Here is a 17,324-nt window from a genome sequence, read left to right on the forward strand (position 1 = left end):
GGCTTGGATATCTTACTCCTGTGCAAGCTATATTAATAAAGATCACTTAAGAACGTTTGCTGGACTTTTTTCTGCTTAATAGATGCATTAATTAATTTAAACACGGCTTTCAAACATTTTGGACGGCACTGTTAACGGTCACACTGGCGCAAACAACACAAACAGCAGTCACGGTCACACCGAGCCGAAGTGAAAAAAAATTTTGACAAAAAGGTGCACACAATGCAAACCAATTAAAGGCCGTGATCATTAAATGACCAAATCCGCGATCTGACACCCCATATATTGTCGCCGGAAAGTGCAAACACGCGCCTAGCCAGGAATTTCGAGAAATTGCTTGGTTTTTTGTGGTAGCGGCGAGTAGTCTTCTCCGAATAACAGCGGCCGAACAGCGAGCGTTTTGCGAAGCAGCGAGTGCCTGGCCAATGTGGTGCAGCCCCCCGCCACCCGCCGCCCGCGCACCCCCTACCCCGCTAACGCGCAAAATATACGCGACTAGTTGTAGTTGTGGGCAGCAGAGCAGCAGGAAAAGCAGCAGCAGCAGATCAGCTCGGCCTTTGTGAGCGGATTATTGACGAAGAAGCCAGCGAAAAGCCAATTAACAGTGCCCCGGGAAGCTGGGCCGGTGTCCAGGAGCGGATCCCAGCCAGCCTTCGAAGATTCCGGCTGTGATGCAGCAGCAGCTGCTGCCACCTAACGAGATTCTGGACGCCTTTTGCACCCACCACACGTAACTAGAGCACTCACACCGACGCGCGCACACACACACTCACACACATTCTGAGACGGGCCAACTTGCGAACGGGCACACTAGTGGGTGGCCATTGATGCAGTGCAGCCGCTTGCAGGGATTCGGGATCGGTAGGTGAAAAGGACTGGGACAAACGTGGAGATGATTTGCAAACAGGACGTGCTGCAGTGGTTTGAGAAACTCGAGAGCTACAATCGGATCGAAACGATGTACGCCTTGCTCACCGCCTGCCTGCCATTTGAGCTGCGATTTTTAGGCACGCTTCTAGAGGAGCAGGGCCGTTGCGACTCGGAGACGCTGCGAGGCATGGAGCTGCGGGCGAATAACCCGCACGAGCTGGCCGCCGACATGGTCAACTGTCAGAAGGGTGATCCCACCGACCGGAAAATCCGGCGCAAGATGGCCCTATATCTGGCCCTGATCCGTGCCTGCAACCGGAACTGCGTCAGTGAGATTTACCGAACGCTGGAATGCTGGGGAGAGTGTGATTTCGGTTGTATTAATGATCAGGACACGCTGTTGGAGCTGCTGCTGGTCTACACGATGGCAGCAATTCACCCGGTGTTCTCCATGGAAGAGCAGAAAAAGATTTTCGGCATTCTGGCCAAGATCAAGGAGAACAAGTTGGTGGCAGAGCGATTCGCGCCACAAATGCAAGCGCAGACGCAGACGCCCGTGCTCCAGCATCCTCACCCGCCGTCCCCACATGAGCTGATCATTCAGCAGCAGCCACCACACGTGATCCACCAAATGACAGGGCCGCAGCAGGCACCGCACCCGCAACATCCTCAAATGGTGCAGGTACTGCAGACGCCGCAGGGTAACATCCCCATGATCTTTCCGCAGCACTTTCAAAAGGTATGTCTCTAAATACAATCTTCCCAAAAGAAGAATAACTTAGTCAGTTCATCCTAGCTTATGCCTAGCTCTGATGGAACGCACCAGATCAGTGTCGACGGCATGCAGCACCTGATGCAGCCTAACATCACCATTCCAGCGGACACTAGTGCCATCATCAGTCACCAGAACACGGGATGGACGATGCGCCACTACGTGCCACAACCGCCCCACCAACAGCCCGCTCTGCAGCAACAGCAGCCGCAGAGTCTGGACCATCAAGTGCCACCTGCCAGCTCGCCGATGCTGAGTCAGCAATCCTCACCGTCGAGTAGCCGCACCACGAGTCCTCAGCGAGACCGCTCCCTCATCAACGTTCCACTGCAGGCGCAGCAGCAACCCCATCAGCAGCAGATGAGGAGCATGTCCCAGCGACTAGCGGGTCAGAAGAATGCGCGGCGTCCTTCGGCGGAGACTACCCCGCCGCCAACCTCAATTGGCGGCGAGCAGCAGCACGATGTAATTATCAATGAACTCATTTATTTATTTATATGAAGCAAATTCAAGATTGAAATCTAAAGCAAATTAACTGATATGACCACTAGCATCAATGGTCTACAGGTAGTATTTGCAATATTAACAAACTAAACAAAATATACAGAAATGTATCATCCAGAACCCAACTGCCGTTAAACAAGATCTATCTTTTGGTTTGTCCAGTAATATCCATCTAATTGCAAAGTTCTGCGTAGTTTAATCACAGCAATATCAAACTGACTATCGATTTTTTATTGTTTAAAGGATATCATTTAACTTTTTTTTTCTTCTGACAATTCATATTCCAATATACGACAATACTTAGCAATGACTCATCTTTGCAGAGTATCAACGAAGGCGGAAGCAGTAATTCCAGCGGAACCAGTCTGCACAGTGTCATCCGCAACGGTTTTCTGCGTCCAGGTCATCATCATCGAGTCAAGCCGAACACCTTCATACCACAGCACCAGCAACAGCAGCAGCACTTTCAGAACCCTAACTACAATATGAATGTTATGATGCAGAGTATGAATATGAACGACGATGGCAGTGGATCGATGATGAACTCCATGAACTCCACCAAAAGTGCAGCTACCACGGGTAGTGAATCAGGCAGCTCAAACGGATCTTGTGGTGACCTGTCGCCCTCTGAGACGCCAACGCCCACGCAGCTCTCACTGCCACTACACAATTCGGTAGATGCTGGTATGGGCATGATCACGACAGTACTGCCCACCGGTCTGGGAAACTATCAGCCGAAGCAACACCACCTCAGCTACAAGCAGCAGCAGCAAATGAATCTGCAGCAGCGGCTAAATGGACGCAATGGGATGGATAAGACCTATCAGCAAGTTTACACAACGGGCACGCCGAGCATCGTCAGCGATGCGCAAACCATCAGCAGCGCCAGCCTGCAACAGCAACAGCCCCAGACGCTTCTCATAAGCCAGTCTCCGGTGAGCACACCGACGACAACTGTGCTCCTGCAGCCGCAACCACCGCCGCCCACAGCCTACAATACAAGCTATCCATATCACCAGCGAGGACCCCCGCCGCCACAGCAGACGATATTCCAAGCGCATAGTGCGCCGCCTCCGCAGACGGTGCGTGGTGGCTTCCGTTATCCGATGGGCCCGCCACACAACGGTGAGCTTATCTACCCGACTTTTCACACCAGCCTGGCCTTCCTGCCAATGACAGCGGGAGGCACTCCTACCGCGGTAACACCTCCCCAGCTGCAGAACACCGCGGCCGTGGTCAGTACGAACGCGGTGACCGTACAGACGGTGCCCACGCCGCAGCAGCAGCAAGTCCCCAGCACGACGCCGTACAGCGCTCTCACCGTCTGCCCCATAACAGGAGCGGGTGGTGGCGGAAGTGCGCCGAAAGTTATCTCCTGCTACAACTGTGGATCGCAGACGCACAGCGGGCGGGAATGCCAGGAGGCCTCAATGGAGGATGTGACGCGAAGCGCCAGCTACAAGCTGGACTACTCCGAGACGAGCATGGACGCAAGTTCCACGGGCGATCACCACAAGGATGTGGGCGGTATGCAGATCAACTCGACGACGACTGCGGGGACGGTGACCAGTACGGGGAAATAATACGGAGGGACCGTATATTAACGTACATATATGGAAATATTATTACTGCTATATTAATGATTATGCATAATCCTTACCTACTTATACGAATTACCATTTATTATGATTGTGTAGTGCGGAAATCAAATTTCTCGCCTTTGCCACGTCTCTTAGTTCGGTAAGCCTCTCAATTCGCGTTAATTCAATTCGAGGATCGGCAGGCGGCTGCGGCTAAGTCTTGACAACCCTTATCCGTAAATAAGAATGATTTAGGTGCGCCCTGCCCTGCCACGCCCCCTCCCACACCATAGTCGATAACGAATTTTAGTCATATGCCACTCTTAATATTTCTAACATTAAGTTGAATGTACAACAGCAATAAGTAATAATCCTAATCTGCGTTCCGCGTCCCGTACACTCACTCAACGGGCAGATGTTACAAATGCCACGATCGAATTAAGCTAAAGAACCATTACGTAGCCATTACGCGACCACGACGGCGGGCGTAATGCGACCATACCGTAACGTAAGGAAACGAGGGGATGGCGTTGCCTAGGAAAACAGAACACACGTAGCATACGGAATACCTAGCAAATATATTACAATTGATTATGTGTATAAACAAACGAGCGTAGCAGCACAATGTGCATAGTTAACCGACTTCTGATTCCAACCGAGCCCTCTGATTTATTAACACCCTTTATTCTATTTTTTTTACTCCGCCATCTATTTATTTGCTGCTCTTTTGTTTAAACATGTATTTTTAGCAATGTTTTTTTGTACTTTATATAAATACCAACATACTTATATACACATACACACATATATATATATATATATATATATATATATATATATATATTATTTTAATGCAAACAATCGTATATGATACACTCTTATGTGGATAGGGCGTACGTTATTGCTAAGCACTCTGTCTAATGATTATTTTATGTACTCACAACTTGAACCCCGATGGGCAACTGTATATGTATGAACTGGCCAAGTTAGAGAAATAACCGTTAAGGTCACGCCAAACCCGCCCACGGTTGACCACAAAATACAATTGCCTGCCCTTAGTTTCTTATGTATAGACGTTGTTAAAATTTTGTAAAGTCAGCAGACGAACTGCATGATAATGAAAATAGAAGCAAATGATTTACATGAAATACACACTTTTCTGGGTTTGCTGCTAATGCGTAGGCATGTCAAACAATTATTATATTTCATTGAAATAATAAAAACAAATTGTTTCTAAAATTCGAGTAACAAACACAAAGCTACAAGTCAACTGTTTTTTTCTTCGTCTGCTCTCTCCTTTTTTATTTTCAGGCGATCTTCTACATTATCCATTTCCAACAGGTGGCCATTTAAGAGATTTGCTGGTGCTCTTTGGACGGATTTCTGAAACTCACCCCTTTTTGAATGCCGAAGTGTTCGTCTTCTTTATGCTTTATAAGACTGCTGTACAGTGGGTGCTATATAATAAGAATGGTCTATTTTACAAATTAAAAAAAAATGTTTAAAACGAATTTCTATTTATGTATGTCCAATTATCAAATACTTTAATTTTAATGAAACATTTTCATTTAAAATTTTCTTAATTCCCTTGGGTACTCCAGGTATTACTTTATGTTCATTGAAACTGTAGCACTGTAGTACCTCCACGTCTTGAGCGCAACTCGGATTTGGGCAATACGACCAGAAACCGAAAGACCGAGGGTCTCTCAAGCGTGTCTGTCTTTCTGTAACGGCCCAGAGCCACCATAGCCGTAGTTATCGTGTTCCTCTTCAGTTGAGCGGTCGCATTTATCGGGTGCGGATCCTACACTAAGTAATATGTAGGAGTATTACCAAATTCAGACAGTTGCTTATTACCACATCTTGGGAAGTCCCCAAGTCCACAAAGTCCACAAAAGAACTAATAATTGCAAGCAGTAATTGATGTGAATAAGTAACCCAGTGAAGTTAGAAGGTTTTACACATAGAGTGCAGTGGATTACCCCACGAAAGCAAATGAAATCCGCGACGATCGCCACTCGATGGGTGTTCGTTGATGCATAGCGAAGTTGGAGTCTTGCCAAGAGCTCGAAGTAAAATAAAAGAAACCCCCGAGAGGCCCGAAAACAATGCTTAAAGCCACGAGGAAGCCAGCGGATCCATATAAATCGAAGCTGAAAGTTAGTGCCAGCCACAGTGGACCGCATCCACTGCCCGCCGAGGTGACGGAGGCGGAGGAGCAGCAGGCCGCCACTTTGGGCCAGACATCCCCCCAAAAGCTCAGCCTGAAGGGCAGCCAACTTGGGGGCAGCATCTTGATTGGCAACTACAACGTGAGTCGACTCCACTCCGTCTGTCGGTATCCGACATCCGGCTTCCGGTATTTCATATCCGGCTGGTATGCCTGTACATCTTCCCCAATCGCCGTTTTCTCTATTCGTCCACAGTACTTGACCCAGCTGGAAGTATGCGAAAACGAAATGGAGGTCTTGGACCTCAGTTCGCTCGCTCAACTGGAGTCGTTGAAGTGCAGCCGGAACAAGCTGATGGAACTGATCATCAATGCCACCAATTTGCAGACACTTGTAGCCGACCATAATTGTAAGCCTTCGTCTTAGAATACATTCCGAATTCCGCATTCAATTTTGATTACATCAGTTGTTACAAAAGCAAAGGACATAAAACCTTTAGTTAAAGCTTAGAATACGTCTACGTCTCTACAATCAGTTGCTTTATCTTAACTTTTTAGCTTGCATAGTTTTCCAAGACCATAGCGTTTATACCGATGGACAGACGATCTGATATATACTTATCCCCTCCTACCTTTTTCGAACTTTGTGGGCGTGGCAGTATTGGGCGGTTTGTGGGCGTTGAAGCGGGCATGGCAAAATCTTTTTCTGCATTCCATAGAAATTTAGCAGACTAATAAAAAAATGGAAAAATATAAAAATATTGTTTAACAGTTTGGGCGTGGCAGTTCTGGGCAATTTGTGGGCGTGGAAACTGTATAGCTCTATAGTTCCTGAGATCTCGACGTTCATACGGACGGACAAACACACGGACAGACGGACATGACCAGATCGACTCGATCCTGATCAAGAATATATATACTTTATATGGTCGGAAATACTTACTTCTGTCTGTTACATACTCTTCAACGAATCTAGTATACCACTTTAACCTACGAGTAAATGGTATTGAAATATATTATCAATTTATCAGAGTCTTGCACCGCCTTTGGAACACCAACAAACCGCTCAAAACCCTTTCTAATTTCTATCATTTGACCAATTAATTTTGAAATTTCTTACTCGCAATCCCACTAGCTGACTTATGGGTGTCTCAGTGTCTAGAAACTCGACTAGCGTTTTCTCTTGTTTTTAATATTAATCGGATTCTGAAATAATAAATTCCAGACCTGCACATCATATCCACAACGAATACCCATCCAGTTCCGCTGAAACTGCAGCGCATCGACATCTCTCACAATAACTTCAGTGAGCTGCCCAACTGGGTCGGGGCGTGTGCCTCCTTGACCTCCTTGGATGCTTCACACAACCGCCTTAGCACTGTGGCAGGACTGTTACGCAACTACAGGATAACTGATCTGGTGTCCTTAGATCTGGCATACAACGATCTGAAGCAGCTGGACCAAATTCCGGAGGGATTCTCCAGCATCCGGACTCTGCTGTTGCAGAGTAATGAGTTAGCAAGTCTGCCAGACAACTTTTTTGCAGTAACACACGCTCGTCTGGAAACGCTGAATGTCTCCTGCAACAAGTTGTCCACCTTGCCACGCTACGAGCAGAATAACCATGCTGCGCTGGTGAATCTATCGCTCGCGGGGAATCACCTGAATGATAGCATCTTTGAGCCGTTGCACAATGCCGCCAAGTTGAGAGTTCTTCATCTGGCCTACAATCGCATCGGGGTCCTGCCCGCCGCCTGCGTTCGCAACTGGCCGGATCTTGAGATCCTCGTTTTGTCTGGTAATATGCTGCAACAACTGCCGGAGGAGGTGGCTACTCTCGGTCAGCTCAGGGTGCTTCGCTGCTGCAACAACCTACTCCTTTGCACCCCACAACTGGCGAAGTTGGCCATGCTGAAGGTCCTTGATCTCTCGCACAATCACTTGGATCGCGTTAATCTGCTGGCCCTGGTTCCATCAAGGAATCTAAAGTACCTGGATCTATCAGGGAACCTACAGCTGCAGGTTAGATAAGCTCAAAGAACCTATACACTGACCAATGACCAATGAAAGCCATTATCCTTCAGGTTGACGAGCAACAGTTTAAGGTTTGTCAGACTCAGAGCCAGCGTCATTGGAGCCTAATTGACGTCTCTGGAAACAATAGAGCTGCTTTGCCCACAACCAAGCTCCGACAGGCGAGTGCCCAACGGAATCAGAATAAGTCGACTGGGCCCTGGACCATGGGCTTTGCAGAAACTCCGGGTTCCGGTGACTGCCGGAAGCTCTCAGTTTACCAACTGAGGGCTGCAAACTACGGCGGATCTGACGAAGCTCTGTACGGGATGTTCGAGGCAATGGAAGGAAGCGGGCGGGCCGCCCAGGAGATGGCCAATTTAGTGCCCGATCTGATGAAGCAGGAGCAGATGGTGAAGGATTCGGCGGTCAGGGATTACATAAAGTTTACCCTGCTGGCGGCGCAGCAGCAATGTGGCAGTGTGCGGAGTGCCGCCTTATTCCATCTGACCAGGACACGGGCTCCGTCAAAAGTAAGACCACTGAAGAGTAAGCGATACGTCCTACGCATGGCAAGCACAGGAGGCCTGGACGCCTATCTGATAAGACGCACCTCCCAGTTGCGGCTTACCAAAGCGGAAGTCATTCAAAAGGATCAGATCCATTCCATGCCAGATCCACATGTGTTAGAGGTATGTTTCTACCAAATCAAATGTTTAGTCCAATCAAATTGAAAGCGATTCCTTGTTTCAGCTCATTCTCAGCAACGACGACGAGTACTTGGTGGTGGGCAATGATCAGCTCTGGTCGGTGATGGATATTGATCGTGCTGCCCGAGAGATCCGAAAGGAGGAGAATTCCCTGCTTGCGGCCAAGCGACTGGTGGACATTGCTCAAAGCTTTGCTGCGGCAGAGAATCTCAGTGTAATAGTGGTTCGCTTTCGCCATCTCGGTACGGATGTGGATCACCTGATACGGGAGCTGAAACAAAGTGTGCGCAAGAAGCCCCAGTTGGTTTCCTTACCATTGTCCAGTGGATCGGTTTGTAAACGTACGTGCTGCGACCGGAGCAACGCCTGTCGCCACCGAGCTATCGAACAGGAACCACTGGCGGGACGATCCTCGCCAAGCGGACAGAGTGATCGGGACCTGCTGGCCAAGGATAAGGACGATGAGTTTGTCCTAGCCCATGCCCGCGTTTTGCAGGAGGAGCAACAGCTGGAGATGCTGGATGAAACAGAGTCAGTTTCAGAATCAGTTCTTTCAGAAGAGCAGTTCAAGTGCTGGGAGTACATGCTGGAACAGAACACCCAGCTGCTGTTCGATAAGGAGCTAAACACCATCTCCAAGTCTTTCACGAAACAGCGTACCGTTCCCAATGCCATCATGGCAGCTGCGGTTCTTCCAGAACGGAACGACTTTACCTCGAATCTGATGCGCAGTGTCACCAACAAGTTCATCTCGACCAGCACTCCCCAATTACCCCAACCCATAGCGCCTTCTGCTGCCCTGGGTTCATATCATCAGGCGAAGCAATCGCCTCCTGGACACTTTGGCAGTGCCCTCTCCTTTCAGCAGGCCCAAAGCTACGGATATAACCTGTTTGATGCAAAGCCCCGCCCCAAGTTTCACGGATGTACCGCAAAGCGGTCCGGAGGACCAAATTCAGCCTACTTTGGATCCCTTCAGCGCCTGATGCCCTACAATTTCGAGTACGACTTTGCCGTTACCCAGGAGCGGGAGAGGAACATCCTGGACGAGGAGGAGCACGACGATGATGACTTCAACGAGCACGAGAATAGAATGCGAAAGTACTGGGGCGTGGCCACGACGGAACTTTAGCCTAATGTTGATTTTTACCGGGGTATTTACTATAAGTTGATATGTAAGAAAAAACACGTTAGAAATTGCATTATTAGGTCGTCTTAGAGTTTTTAAGCTATTAAAAGTCTTCGTCAGTCTGTATGTCTATGTTTTCCCAAACTTTGAAATAATAAAGAAATATTCGTTATCGTTACTACAATCCCCCTATTACAAATCGTATTACAGAAAACCGTTATTAGCGGTAAAAGTTATCGGTATAAACTGTTTGCCGATCTATCGATTTCCCTCACGTGGTAACCACCAATAGGCACTAGCACGTTTGTCAATTGTTTATGTTTATTTACCATCAAATATTTTATAATAATGCACCGGCCGCAACAGAGACCGCATCACAACATCGCTGAGCTGTTCGCGGAAGCACGATCGGATTTCGTGCGGGTCAGCGCTCCAAGTAATGCATATAATATGATTAGCTACTGGTTAATTTACTAAATCTGCCAATTTATATTTCAGTGGTCCGGTACAGTAAGCTGGAATTTCGGCGTTTAGTCCGATTAAATGGTGTGCAACTCGCGTTTACGCCCATGATGATCTCAGACTCCATTAACAACAGCGAAAAGGCCCGCCAGAACGAGTTCTCCACGGGTGCGGATGACCAGCCGCTGATTGCTCAGTTTGCGGCCAAGGATCCTACGGAATTTGTCACCTCCGCCCAGCTCATCTATCCGTATGTTGATGGCATCGATTTAAACTGTGGCTGTCCACAAAGCTGGGCAATGGCTAAGGGCTACGGTTGCGGAATGTTGCGCCAGCCGGAGCTAGTGCGTCAAGTGGTCCAGGAGGTGAGGCGCGCACTGCCCGCTGATTTCAGTGTATCGGTGAAGATGCGTCTGCTGGGAGGAGAGCAGTCTTTGGAGCGCACTATAGATTTGGCCCGCCAGTTGGAACAAGCGGGTGTCACCTTCCTAACACTTCACGGACGGACGCCAGCCCAAAAGCACTCTAAGGACACGCTAGACATCCCAGGCATGGCCGAGGTGCGCAAGTCCCTGCAAATCCCTCTGATAGTCAACGGCAATGTGGAGAGCTATAGGGATGCCTGCGATATGCATGATCAGACAGGAGCTGCTGGGGTAATGGCTGCCCGAGGCCTGCTTGCTAATCCGGCTCTCTTCAATAGCATCTATCCAGATGTTAAAACCACGCCATTGTCCTGTGTACAACAATGGCTAGATATAGCATCTGCTGCGGGGAATAATCTGCTGTTTCAATGCTTTCATCACCACCTCACCTTCATGTGGAGCGCTCAAATGAAGCGAGATCTACGAGTGCAATTCAACAGCTTGGGTTCCAAAGAACAGGTAGTGGACTTTCTGCAGGAACACTACAATCTGGAATATAGTGAGGATGACTCAACCTCGGCTGACTACACGGATTGCACGTACAACCATTTTACACCACCCAAACACGCCCGGCACATTGCCGCCGAGTCGGATGAGCAGGCCTGGAGTTCAAATAGCGACGGAAAGTTTTTTACGGAATTCAGAGCACACCAGTTGACTGGAACTGGTGGAGAAGATTTGGAACTGGGAGGACTCTTCGGCGAGGAGTAAATTGTTTTATAAATATATCCCTTGTTGGGTGGGATTAAAGGTTGTACAGAACAAATTAAAATAGGTTGATATTTTATATATTTACATATTTTATACAATGTAATTATATTGAAAAACAATAGAAAACAAAGTTTATTGTGTATTTTATTCCCCATAAAAAAAGTAATCCAATACTTAGGTACATAAATGATTTTAAAGTTGCTTTTAAATTTCAAAAATTCCCGACCTAAGTTAATAATGGGAAAAGCGTGATAGCGTTATCGATATGTTCAATAACGTAAGCCACCCCTGGCGTACAAGTGTATTCGATAACGTATGTGCCTAATCGATATCGAGATATACAAATTGTATACTTCCTCCCCAAAAAGAAAACATCACGGAAAAATGCGACGCCGCGAACTGCAGACCATCCAGCTGAAACTGTCCGATCTCAAGGAGTACGAGCAGGCCAAAATGGAACGCTTGAGGAGCCGCCAACAATTGCTAACTCCCCGGACGCCCACGCCCCCCTCCGATAGCGAGGTACTGCCGGCGACCTCCAGTAGCGTTCCAGCTGTTCTGTTGGCCAGCGGTAAGAGCGTGAACGATGACGCCGACAGGTCGGAGCCCACAACCAAGCCCAGCACATCCTCCACCTAGGATCTATCGTTGATCAAGCAAGGTAAGTCTCACATACAGATGTATATTATCGTTTACATAGGATAATCGTCCGCCTGGCTGTTGTTGTTGTTCTGAAAACGAACTGTTTCAAAACCGTCGACAAGGATTTCGCGATCGTCGGCTTGTTGTCGGTCACGCAGCCACTGCTCTCGCACGGGCACATATCGCCGGAGTCCCGGTAACTTCCTCCAACATCGCCGCTTGTAAAGAACCCAAACCAGAGAAACACTGCACCCAAACAGGAAGCAGATCAGGAATATGCTAATGCCGCGACCATGTGACGCTGTGGCTGTCATGTCTGTGATTTCCGGCGATAGTTCCTTGGCCTCCCTGCTGTGAAACGCCTGTAAGCGGTCCTCGTCGCTGCACAGGCTGATTGGCATGTAGGGCGTCATCACATCTCCGGCCAGGGAATGAACCCGCACGGCGCACTGGGTGAAAGTAATGTTTATCTGCTTTATGTACATGTAGCCGGCACTCTGGTGATCCATTCGCGTGACGCACCCGACGTGGGTTTGCGAGAAGTTGTTGCGAATGTGGATTACATAGTTGGTCACCAGGCCATTGGGCTTCTTAGGCTCGTCGAAGCGCATAATGTACTTATCCATTTCCGGAATGTGGCAGGCATATAGCTGGGTGAGAAGATCGGCACCCATTGTATAGTTCGTTCGTCCGTAGAGAGTTGTGTGGCTGCTGCATCCGAGCAGATTGCAGGCTTGCAGCTGAAGCGCATACAGGCGATAGCGATGCAGCGCCTTAAGCTCGTACTCCGTGGTGTTTCCCGGCAGCCGAAGCTGTGGAAGAGTGACCTCTGACAGTGTCAGTCGTCTGCATTGCTTGCGATTATCAAGGGTGCAGCGATATTGCTCGCCCATGTCCGCAATGAAACGAGAGTCCTCCAAATGCTCTGCCCTTTGGGCACAGCAGTCGTCGTAGTCCTCGTACGCCATCCACTTGGGGCCGTCCATGTCCTGCCACACGTACGACGGCTGGTGGCAGTAGTTTCTCTGCTCTATATAAGCCTGATCATCGCTCAGTTCAAAGACCGTAAGAACAAAGCTAGTGTGGTCGTGACTGGCCATCCGAACCGTCAGCGAGCTATCCGTCTTCTTGACCAGCTCCAGCAACGGGGGCTTTGGGATGTCCAGCTCCGTCTGCACGTAGGTCAATTCGCTGCGTGCGTCATGCGCCTCATCATTGCCAAAAGTACGTATCAGGACGGCATAGCGCGTGTCCGGTTGAAGATCATCCAAGTCGAAAAGATAGTGAGTGCCATTTTCGATCAGGTCGTCAGGGAAGAGCAGGCGTCGATTCCAGTTAATTCGTCTACATATAGGTGCTTCCAGATCACTTTCCTCGTGGTACAGTTTCCCCGGCGATAAAGGTCGGTGGATCAACTCGATCTTCTGGCTTGTTTGTGACTTAAGCCAGCTTAGCTTCACAGACCGATGGGATCGTTTCTGAATATAAGAATAAACAGAATATGTAAATTAAAATATTACGTAGGAAAAGCCAGCGAAATTTACCTGCACAAACAGCTGCAACTTTGAGGGACTGCACTGCACCTCCTGGTCGTTGGTCTGCAGAGAGTCCAGGGCTCTATCATGGGTCACACCGTTCTGGAATTCTCGCATCCTCCGGTTACACAGTTTGTTGTTGCGATGCATGAACATGCCGCCCTCCATGAACTCGAGTTGCCGCGAAGGTGTCCACAACTCGGACAGTTGCTTGTTGTCATAAAGTATGAAGGAATAGTGGCGATTCTCTAGGGGATCACCGTGGACGCGCTCCAGGTTCCTGAGGAATTGCAGGCTTCTAAGCTGGGAGGAACTGCGGAAAGAATTATTAAGTTTAAATGACAGAGAAACACCAAAACAATAATATTTACCGATAGATTTTAACGTGCCCCCGAACCTCGCGGATACTGGTGAAGCTGTGGAACAGCTGCGTCTCGTTCACCTTGTTGCGGATTGTGATGACCAGACTGCCATTAAAAATCTGACAGCCACGCAAACTCTCGGCATCAGCCAGATTGTATACGATAAACGCTTTCCCAGGCCACTCCGGCGTGCAGAAGCTGATGCAAGGCTCACCGGGACCGCAGGGCACGCACTCCGACCTGTTGTCCGTCTTGTAGCCGCTGGGACAGAAGGCCACGCATTGTGATCCGTAAATAACGTGGCCATGTTTCACCACACACTCATCCTTGGTATAGCAGCGCTGATAGTTCTCCATGACGTACCTGTAAGGCAGTAAAACATATAGATCCTATGTATTGCGGCAGAATGTGTCCACTCACTTGTCCTTGGCACAGCTCTTTACACAGACACCATCATCACTGAGTCCGCGGCAGACGCTGCAGTCAGCAGCAGATGTTGAGTTGTTCTTGCAGCCGCCCAAACACTCCTCGTGGCAGGCGTTGATGTTGCTGCGGTGGATTAGGGATTAGTATTTAACCATTCAAGAGTTGTTTCGAATAATTCCAAATCATTCTCTAATGAGAATGTTTTAGTTTTACTTACGCCTTTGGATTGGCCACATTTTCGTTGACCGATCTTTGGCAGTAATGATTCGACCAGCAGTGGAAGGAACTGCATCCAGAGCAAACCGGTGTGCTACAGTTTTTATTGTCCATTATGATGTTGTTATCGCCTATGGTGTGAGTCAGCAGATCCCAATTAACACGGGCGATGCTGCAGAGCTTGGGGCAGCTGTCGATGTAGACTTGTCCTCGTTGTATGGCCACCAGTCTGGGAAAAGCCAACTGGAGTTTTCAAAATGGAGCGTATTAACCAAAAATGGTTCAGACTTAGGAATAGCCCAATAAATTTGAGATTTTTTCTCAAAAAATGAGACTGTTGGGCAGCAATCTTTTTCCTATTCAATGGACTAGACTTAGGATCTCACCTGTTCCAGGTCGTGCATGTTGGTCACGCCGAGCGCGTAGTTGAGGAACAGGCGGCGACCACGAATGACGGTCAGGTGCGGAAACATCTCGGTGATGTTGACCAGGCCGCGCACATCGGTGAAGATCATGAACTCGGTTATCTCGGTGAGCAGCGGGTATGAGTATTCCGAGAAGTTGCAGTGCACATCGATGGGGATCAGCGTGATCATCACGTATCCGGTGACCACGGTGCAGTTGTCCAGCAGATGCATGTTCTCGCACTTGTTTCGGATGTCCATGCTGGAGCACTCGTGCTCCAATTTTGGTTCGGCGCAGGAGGAGCCATATAGCGCCAGCAACATGAGGGCGACGCCCAGCAGCATGTTGCCGCAGTGCGTGTTGCTACAGTGCATGTTGCCAAGCTGGGACTTGAAAAGAGTTTTGAACTTTATTTTTGGTTTTTCCTCTTTTGCTTCTCCTTCTGCCGGCGGCGTTGTCGCCCCCACATATTGCGTTGCTTCTGCCGAACCTATGTATGTTCCTTCGTTCCGATCAGCTTACAGTTATACAGTGATATGTAGCACTCCCAATTAGCGCCCTGGCTCTCCAGCGTCCATCTGATTAGGCCCGATATTTATGACTTGGGCGCTTTTTTTGAGCTCTCGCTATCGATGGCGAAATATCGCACGCGGAGGGCTGGCTTTTGTTCTTAAATCTACGCTAATTATTTTGCTTTACTGTCTAGATCGGGAGCGTAAACAAACACTTTACCACACAAGCGCATTACGCACGTCTAAAACAATTTCTTCGATCGTATTTGTTTATTGTTTGTTTTTTGAGCGGTTTAGTTTGGCCTCGTGCAGGGCGATCTTCTGCTTTTATATTCACTCGCGGGGGTTGCCATACAATCAGATCATCTTTTTCTAATGGAAAACCATAAATTCTCTATTTGATCTGTTGGCAGAATATCTTATTTCAAAAGAAACAAGACCGTTTGCGTCAAATTTTCAGATATGCTTTAGTATCTCGGTGCGGTGTTCAAAATAAACATTCATGGAAATAATATTAGTCGAAACTACTAATCATTTTGGACAAGACTCCATCCATTTATATAAAAAAGTGCATAAATGAAATTTGTTTATATTGCTTATTTTTTCAGATACATCTTCTTTTAAGCGTATACATTTAAAAAGTAATATACCTTTTTTTGTATTTTTTCAGGGGACTTCAACACTTTAATCGTCACTACCTCAATGGATGATGCACGTAGTTTCTAAAATCATATTTCTTAATTTACACCGTAACAATAACTTGAGCTTTTCGCGCAATGCAAGCGAAATTCGAATCGATCGTGGAAGTCCACTAATATATTTTAGCTATATTTAATACGGCACCACGATTATTCGGCGCCAAACAGCCAGACTGTTAAATATAAGAATTCTAAAAAATAAACAAAACCGTATTTCATTCCTGGGCGACTTCAGCTTGCCACACACACGGCCACAATGGTACGCAATTAAAATATTTTCGACACTGTTCGGAGGATTTTTCGCCCGGTGCAAAATTGGAAATGCGAGTGCCGCCGACGATGTTCACCTCGCGACGACCGACTGCCGACTGACCGTCTGGGAACCTCGTCCGTCTGTGGGGAGCAAACAAATTGATTTTCCATTTAGTGGCTTCTGCCCCAGCATCGCCTCCGTCCCCGGGACCTCGCCGATGGCCAGATACTCTGCGTTCTCGTGAATTGATTAGGCGATCGCTTGATTTCTGCGGGACTGTGAGCCAGTTAAGAAGCTTATGCAATGGCCAGCAGTCGGTAAATGCGAGGAATTCCATTCTATTCCGTTTCAATCTTTCCTCTTTGGCGCAGTGCAGCCATTTCGATATTTATGGGCTCCATCTCCATCTCCAGCTCCAGCTCCTGCCAAACCACCAGCTGATCCCAGTGGCTCATAAAAACAGCTGACTCCAATTAGCCACATGGCACCGGTACCGGTACCGGCCACTCGGACTCTCCTCTCCGCACGCACATGGACAGCTCGAAATCAAGGCAGGAGAATTCCCATGCAGACTTAAGCGATTAAGTTTAACGAGCCGGCAATGCGGAGTTTCGGAGAGCGAAGAATGTACTGGGACAAGAAGCTGGAGCTCCGTGCCAAATCGCAGTATTCAGGCTAAAGTGAATTCTAGACAAAGTATATCGAAAAGTGGCTAAGAAATGTAAATTGCATTTTAAAATAAAATATAAAGTATGTGCTGCAAAGTAAAACCAATGCAACACTTTATCACATGCATTTTTCTTTCTGTGTACTGTGTTCGAAGTCAGGGGCTTACCTTGATTAACTCATTTGATGGCACCCGTAATGGAAAAATGTCTTTCTTCATAATGTGCTCTAATAGAGGGAATACACATTGCTATTGCTCAAAT

At 47.9% G+C, this 17,324-nt stretch overlaps 5 protein-coding genes across 6 annotated transcripts; 4 read left to right on the plus strand and 1 right to left on the minus strand.

Moving 5' to 3' along the window:
- The first annotated feature begins 131 nt into the window (after window positions 1-131).
- On the plus strand, window positions 132-4,991 carry LOC120444580 (ataxin-2 homolog). Its single transcript, XM_039624341.2, has 3 exons — window positions 132-1,609; window positions 1,667-2,107; window positions 2,470-4,991. Exons 1-3 carry the CDS (start codon window positions 893-895, stop codon window positions 3,727-3,729), a joined length of 2,418 nt encoding a protein of 805 aa, XP_039480275.1. The 5' UTR covers window positions 132-892; the 3' UTR covers window positions 3,730-4,991.
- An 843-nt stretch (window positions 4,992-5,834) lies between these two features.
- LOC120445598 (protein phosphatase PHLPP-like protein) lies at window positions 5,835-9,767 on the plus strand. The gene is made up of 5 exons (XM_039626097.1): window positions 5,835-6,038; window positions 6,153-6,306; window positions 7,122-7,918; window positions 7,981-8,601; window positions 8,663-9,767. The coding sequence occupies exons 1-5, from the start codon at window positions 5,835-5,837 to the stop codon at window positions 9,749-9,751; spliced, it is 2,865 nt and encodes a 954-aa protein (XP_039482031.1). The 3' UTR covers window positions 9,752-9,767.
- A 257-nt stretch (window positions 9,768-10,024) lies between these two features.
- Window positions 10,025-11,476, plus strand: LOC120444443 (tRNA-dihydrouridine(20a/20b) synthase [NAD(P)+]-like). The gene is made up of 2 exons (XM_039624102.1): window positions 10,025-10,184; window positions 10,247-11,476. Exons 1-2 carry the CDS (start codon window positions 10,097-10,099, stop codon window positions 11,344-11,346), a joined length of 1,188 nt encoding a protein of 395 aa, XP_039480036.1. The 5' UTR covers window positions 10,025-10,096; the 3' UTR covers window positions 11,347-11,476.
- Window positions 11,477-11,537: 61 nt separating this feature from the next.
- LOC120444446 lies at window positions 11,538-17,169 on the plus strand. Of its 2 annotated transcripts, XR_005615668.1 has the most exons (3): window positions 11,538-12,007; window positions 16,115-16,712; window positions 16,809-17,169. XR_005615668.1 is itself a non-coding variant. In XM_039624106.1 (2 exons), exon 1 carries the CDS (start codon window positions 11,662-11,664, stop codon window positions 11,983-11,985), a length of 324 nt encoding a protein of 107 aa, XP_039480040.1. In that variant the 5' UTR covers window positions 11,538-11,661; the 3' UTR covers window positions 11,986-12,007; window positions 16,115-17,169. The 2 variants fall into 2 exon arrangements, 1 of the variants encoding a protein (XP_039480040.1); XM_039624106.1 differs by having other exon boundaries at window positions 16,115-17,169.
- On the minus strand, window positions 12,009-16,223 carry LOC120444442 (insulin-like peptide receptor). Its single transcript, XM_039624101.1, has 7 exons — window positions 16,095-16,223; window positions 14,914-15,816; window positions 14,529-14,770; window positions 14,306-14,434; window positions 13,895-14,248; window positions 13,533-13,836; window positions 12,009-13,466 (listed from the first exon to the last, which is right to left on the minus strand). Exons 2-7 carry the CDS (start codon window positions 15,304-15,306, stop codon window positions 12,039-12,041), a joined length of 2,850 nt encoding a protein of 949 aa, XP_039480035.1. The 5' UTR covers window positions 15,307-15,816; window positions 16,095-16,223; the 3' UTR covers window positions 12,009-12,038.
- Window positions 17,170-17,324: the final 155 nt, after the last annotated feature.

The sequence above is a fragment of the Drosophila santomea genome, chromosome 2R (assembly GCF_016746245.2).
Source record: "Drosophila santomea strain STO CAGO 1482 chromosome 2R, Prin_Dsan_1.1, whole genome shotgun sequence".
NCBI lineage: Eukaryota > Metazoa > Arthropoda > Insecta > Diptera > Drosophilidae > Drosophila > Drosophila santomea.

Coding starts and splice junctions, on each gene's coding strand:
- LOC120445598 (XM_039626097.1), top strand. CDS start 5,835: ATGCTTAAAGCCACGAGGAAGCCAGCGGATCCATATAAATCGAAGCTG. Junction 6,039..6,152: donor TCTTGATTGGCAACTACAAC/GTGAGTCGACTC, acceptor ATTCGTCCACAG/TACTTGACCCAGCTGGAAGT. Junction 7,919..7,980: donor CAGGGAACCTACAGCTGCAG/GTTAGATAAGCT, acceptor ATTATCCTTCAG/GTTGACGAGCAACAGTTTAA.
- LOC120444443 (XM_039624102.1), top strand. CDS start 10,097: ATGCACCGGCCGCAACAGAGACCGCATCACAACATCGCTGAGCTGTTC. Junction 10,185..10,246: donor CGTGCGGGTCAGCGCTCCAA/GTAATGCATATA, acceptor TTTATATTTCAG/TGGTCCGGTACAGTAAGCTG.
- LOC120444442 (XM_039624101.1), bottom strand. CDS start 15,306: ATGCACTGTAGCAACACGCACTGCGGCAACATGCTGCTGGGCGTCGCC. Junction 14,249..14,305: donor AAGAGCTGTGCCAAGGACAA/GTGAGTGGACAC, acceptor ACTGCCTTACAG/GTACGTCATGGAGAACTATC. Junction 13,837..13,894: donor GGGCACGTTAAAATCTATCG/GTAAATATTATT, acceptor TTCTTTCCGCAG/TTCCTCCCAGCTTAGAAGCC.
- LOC120444580 (XM_039624341.2), top strand. CDS start 893: ATGATTTGCAAACAGGACGTGCTGCAGTGGTTTGAGAAACTCGAGAGC. Junction 1,610..1,666: donor TTCCGCAGCACTTTCAAAAG/GTATGTCTCTAA, acceptor AGTTCATCCTAG/CTTATGCCTAGCTCTGATGG. Junction 2,108..2,469: donor GCGGCGAGCAGCAGCACGAT/GTAATTATCAAT, acceptor TCATCTTTGCAG/AGTATCAACGAAGGCGGAAG.
- LOC120444446 (XM_039624106.1), top strand. CDS start 11,662: ATGTGCCTAATCGATATCGAGATATACAAATTGTATACTTCCTCCCCA.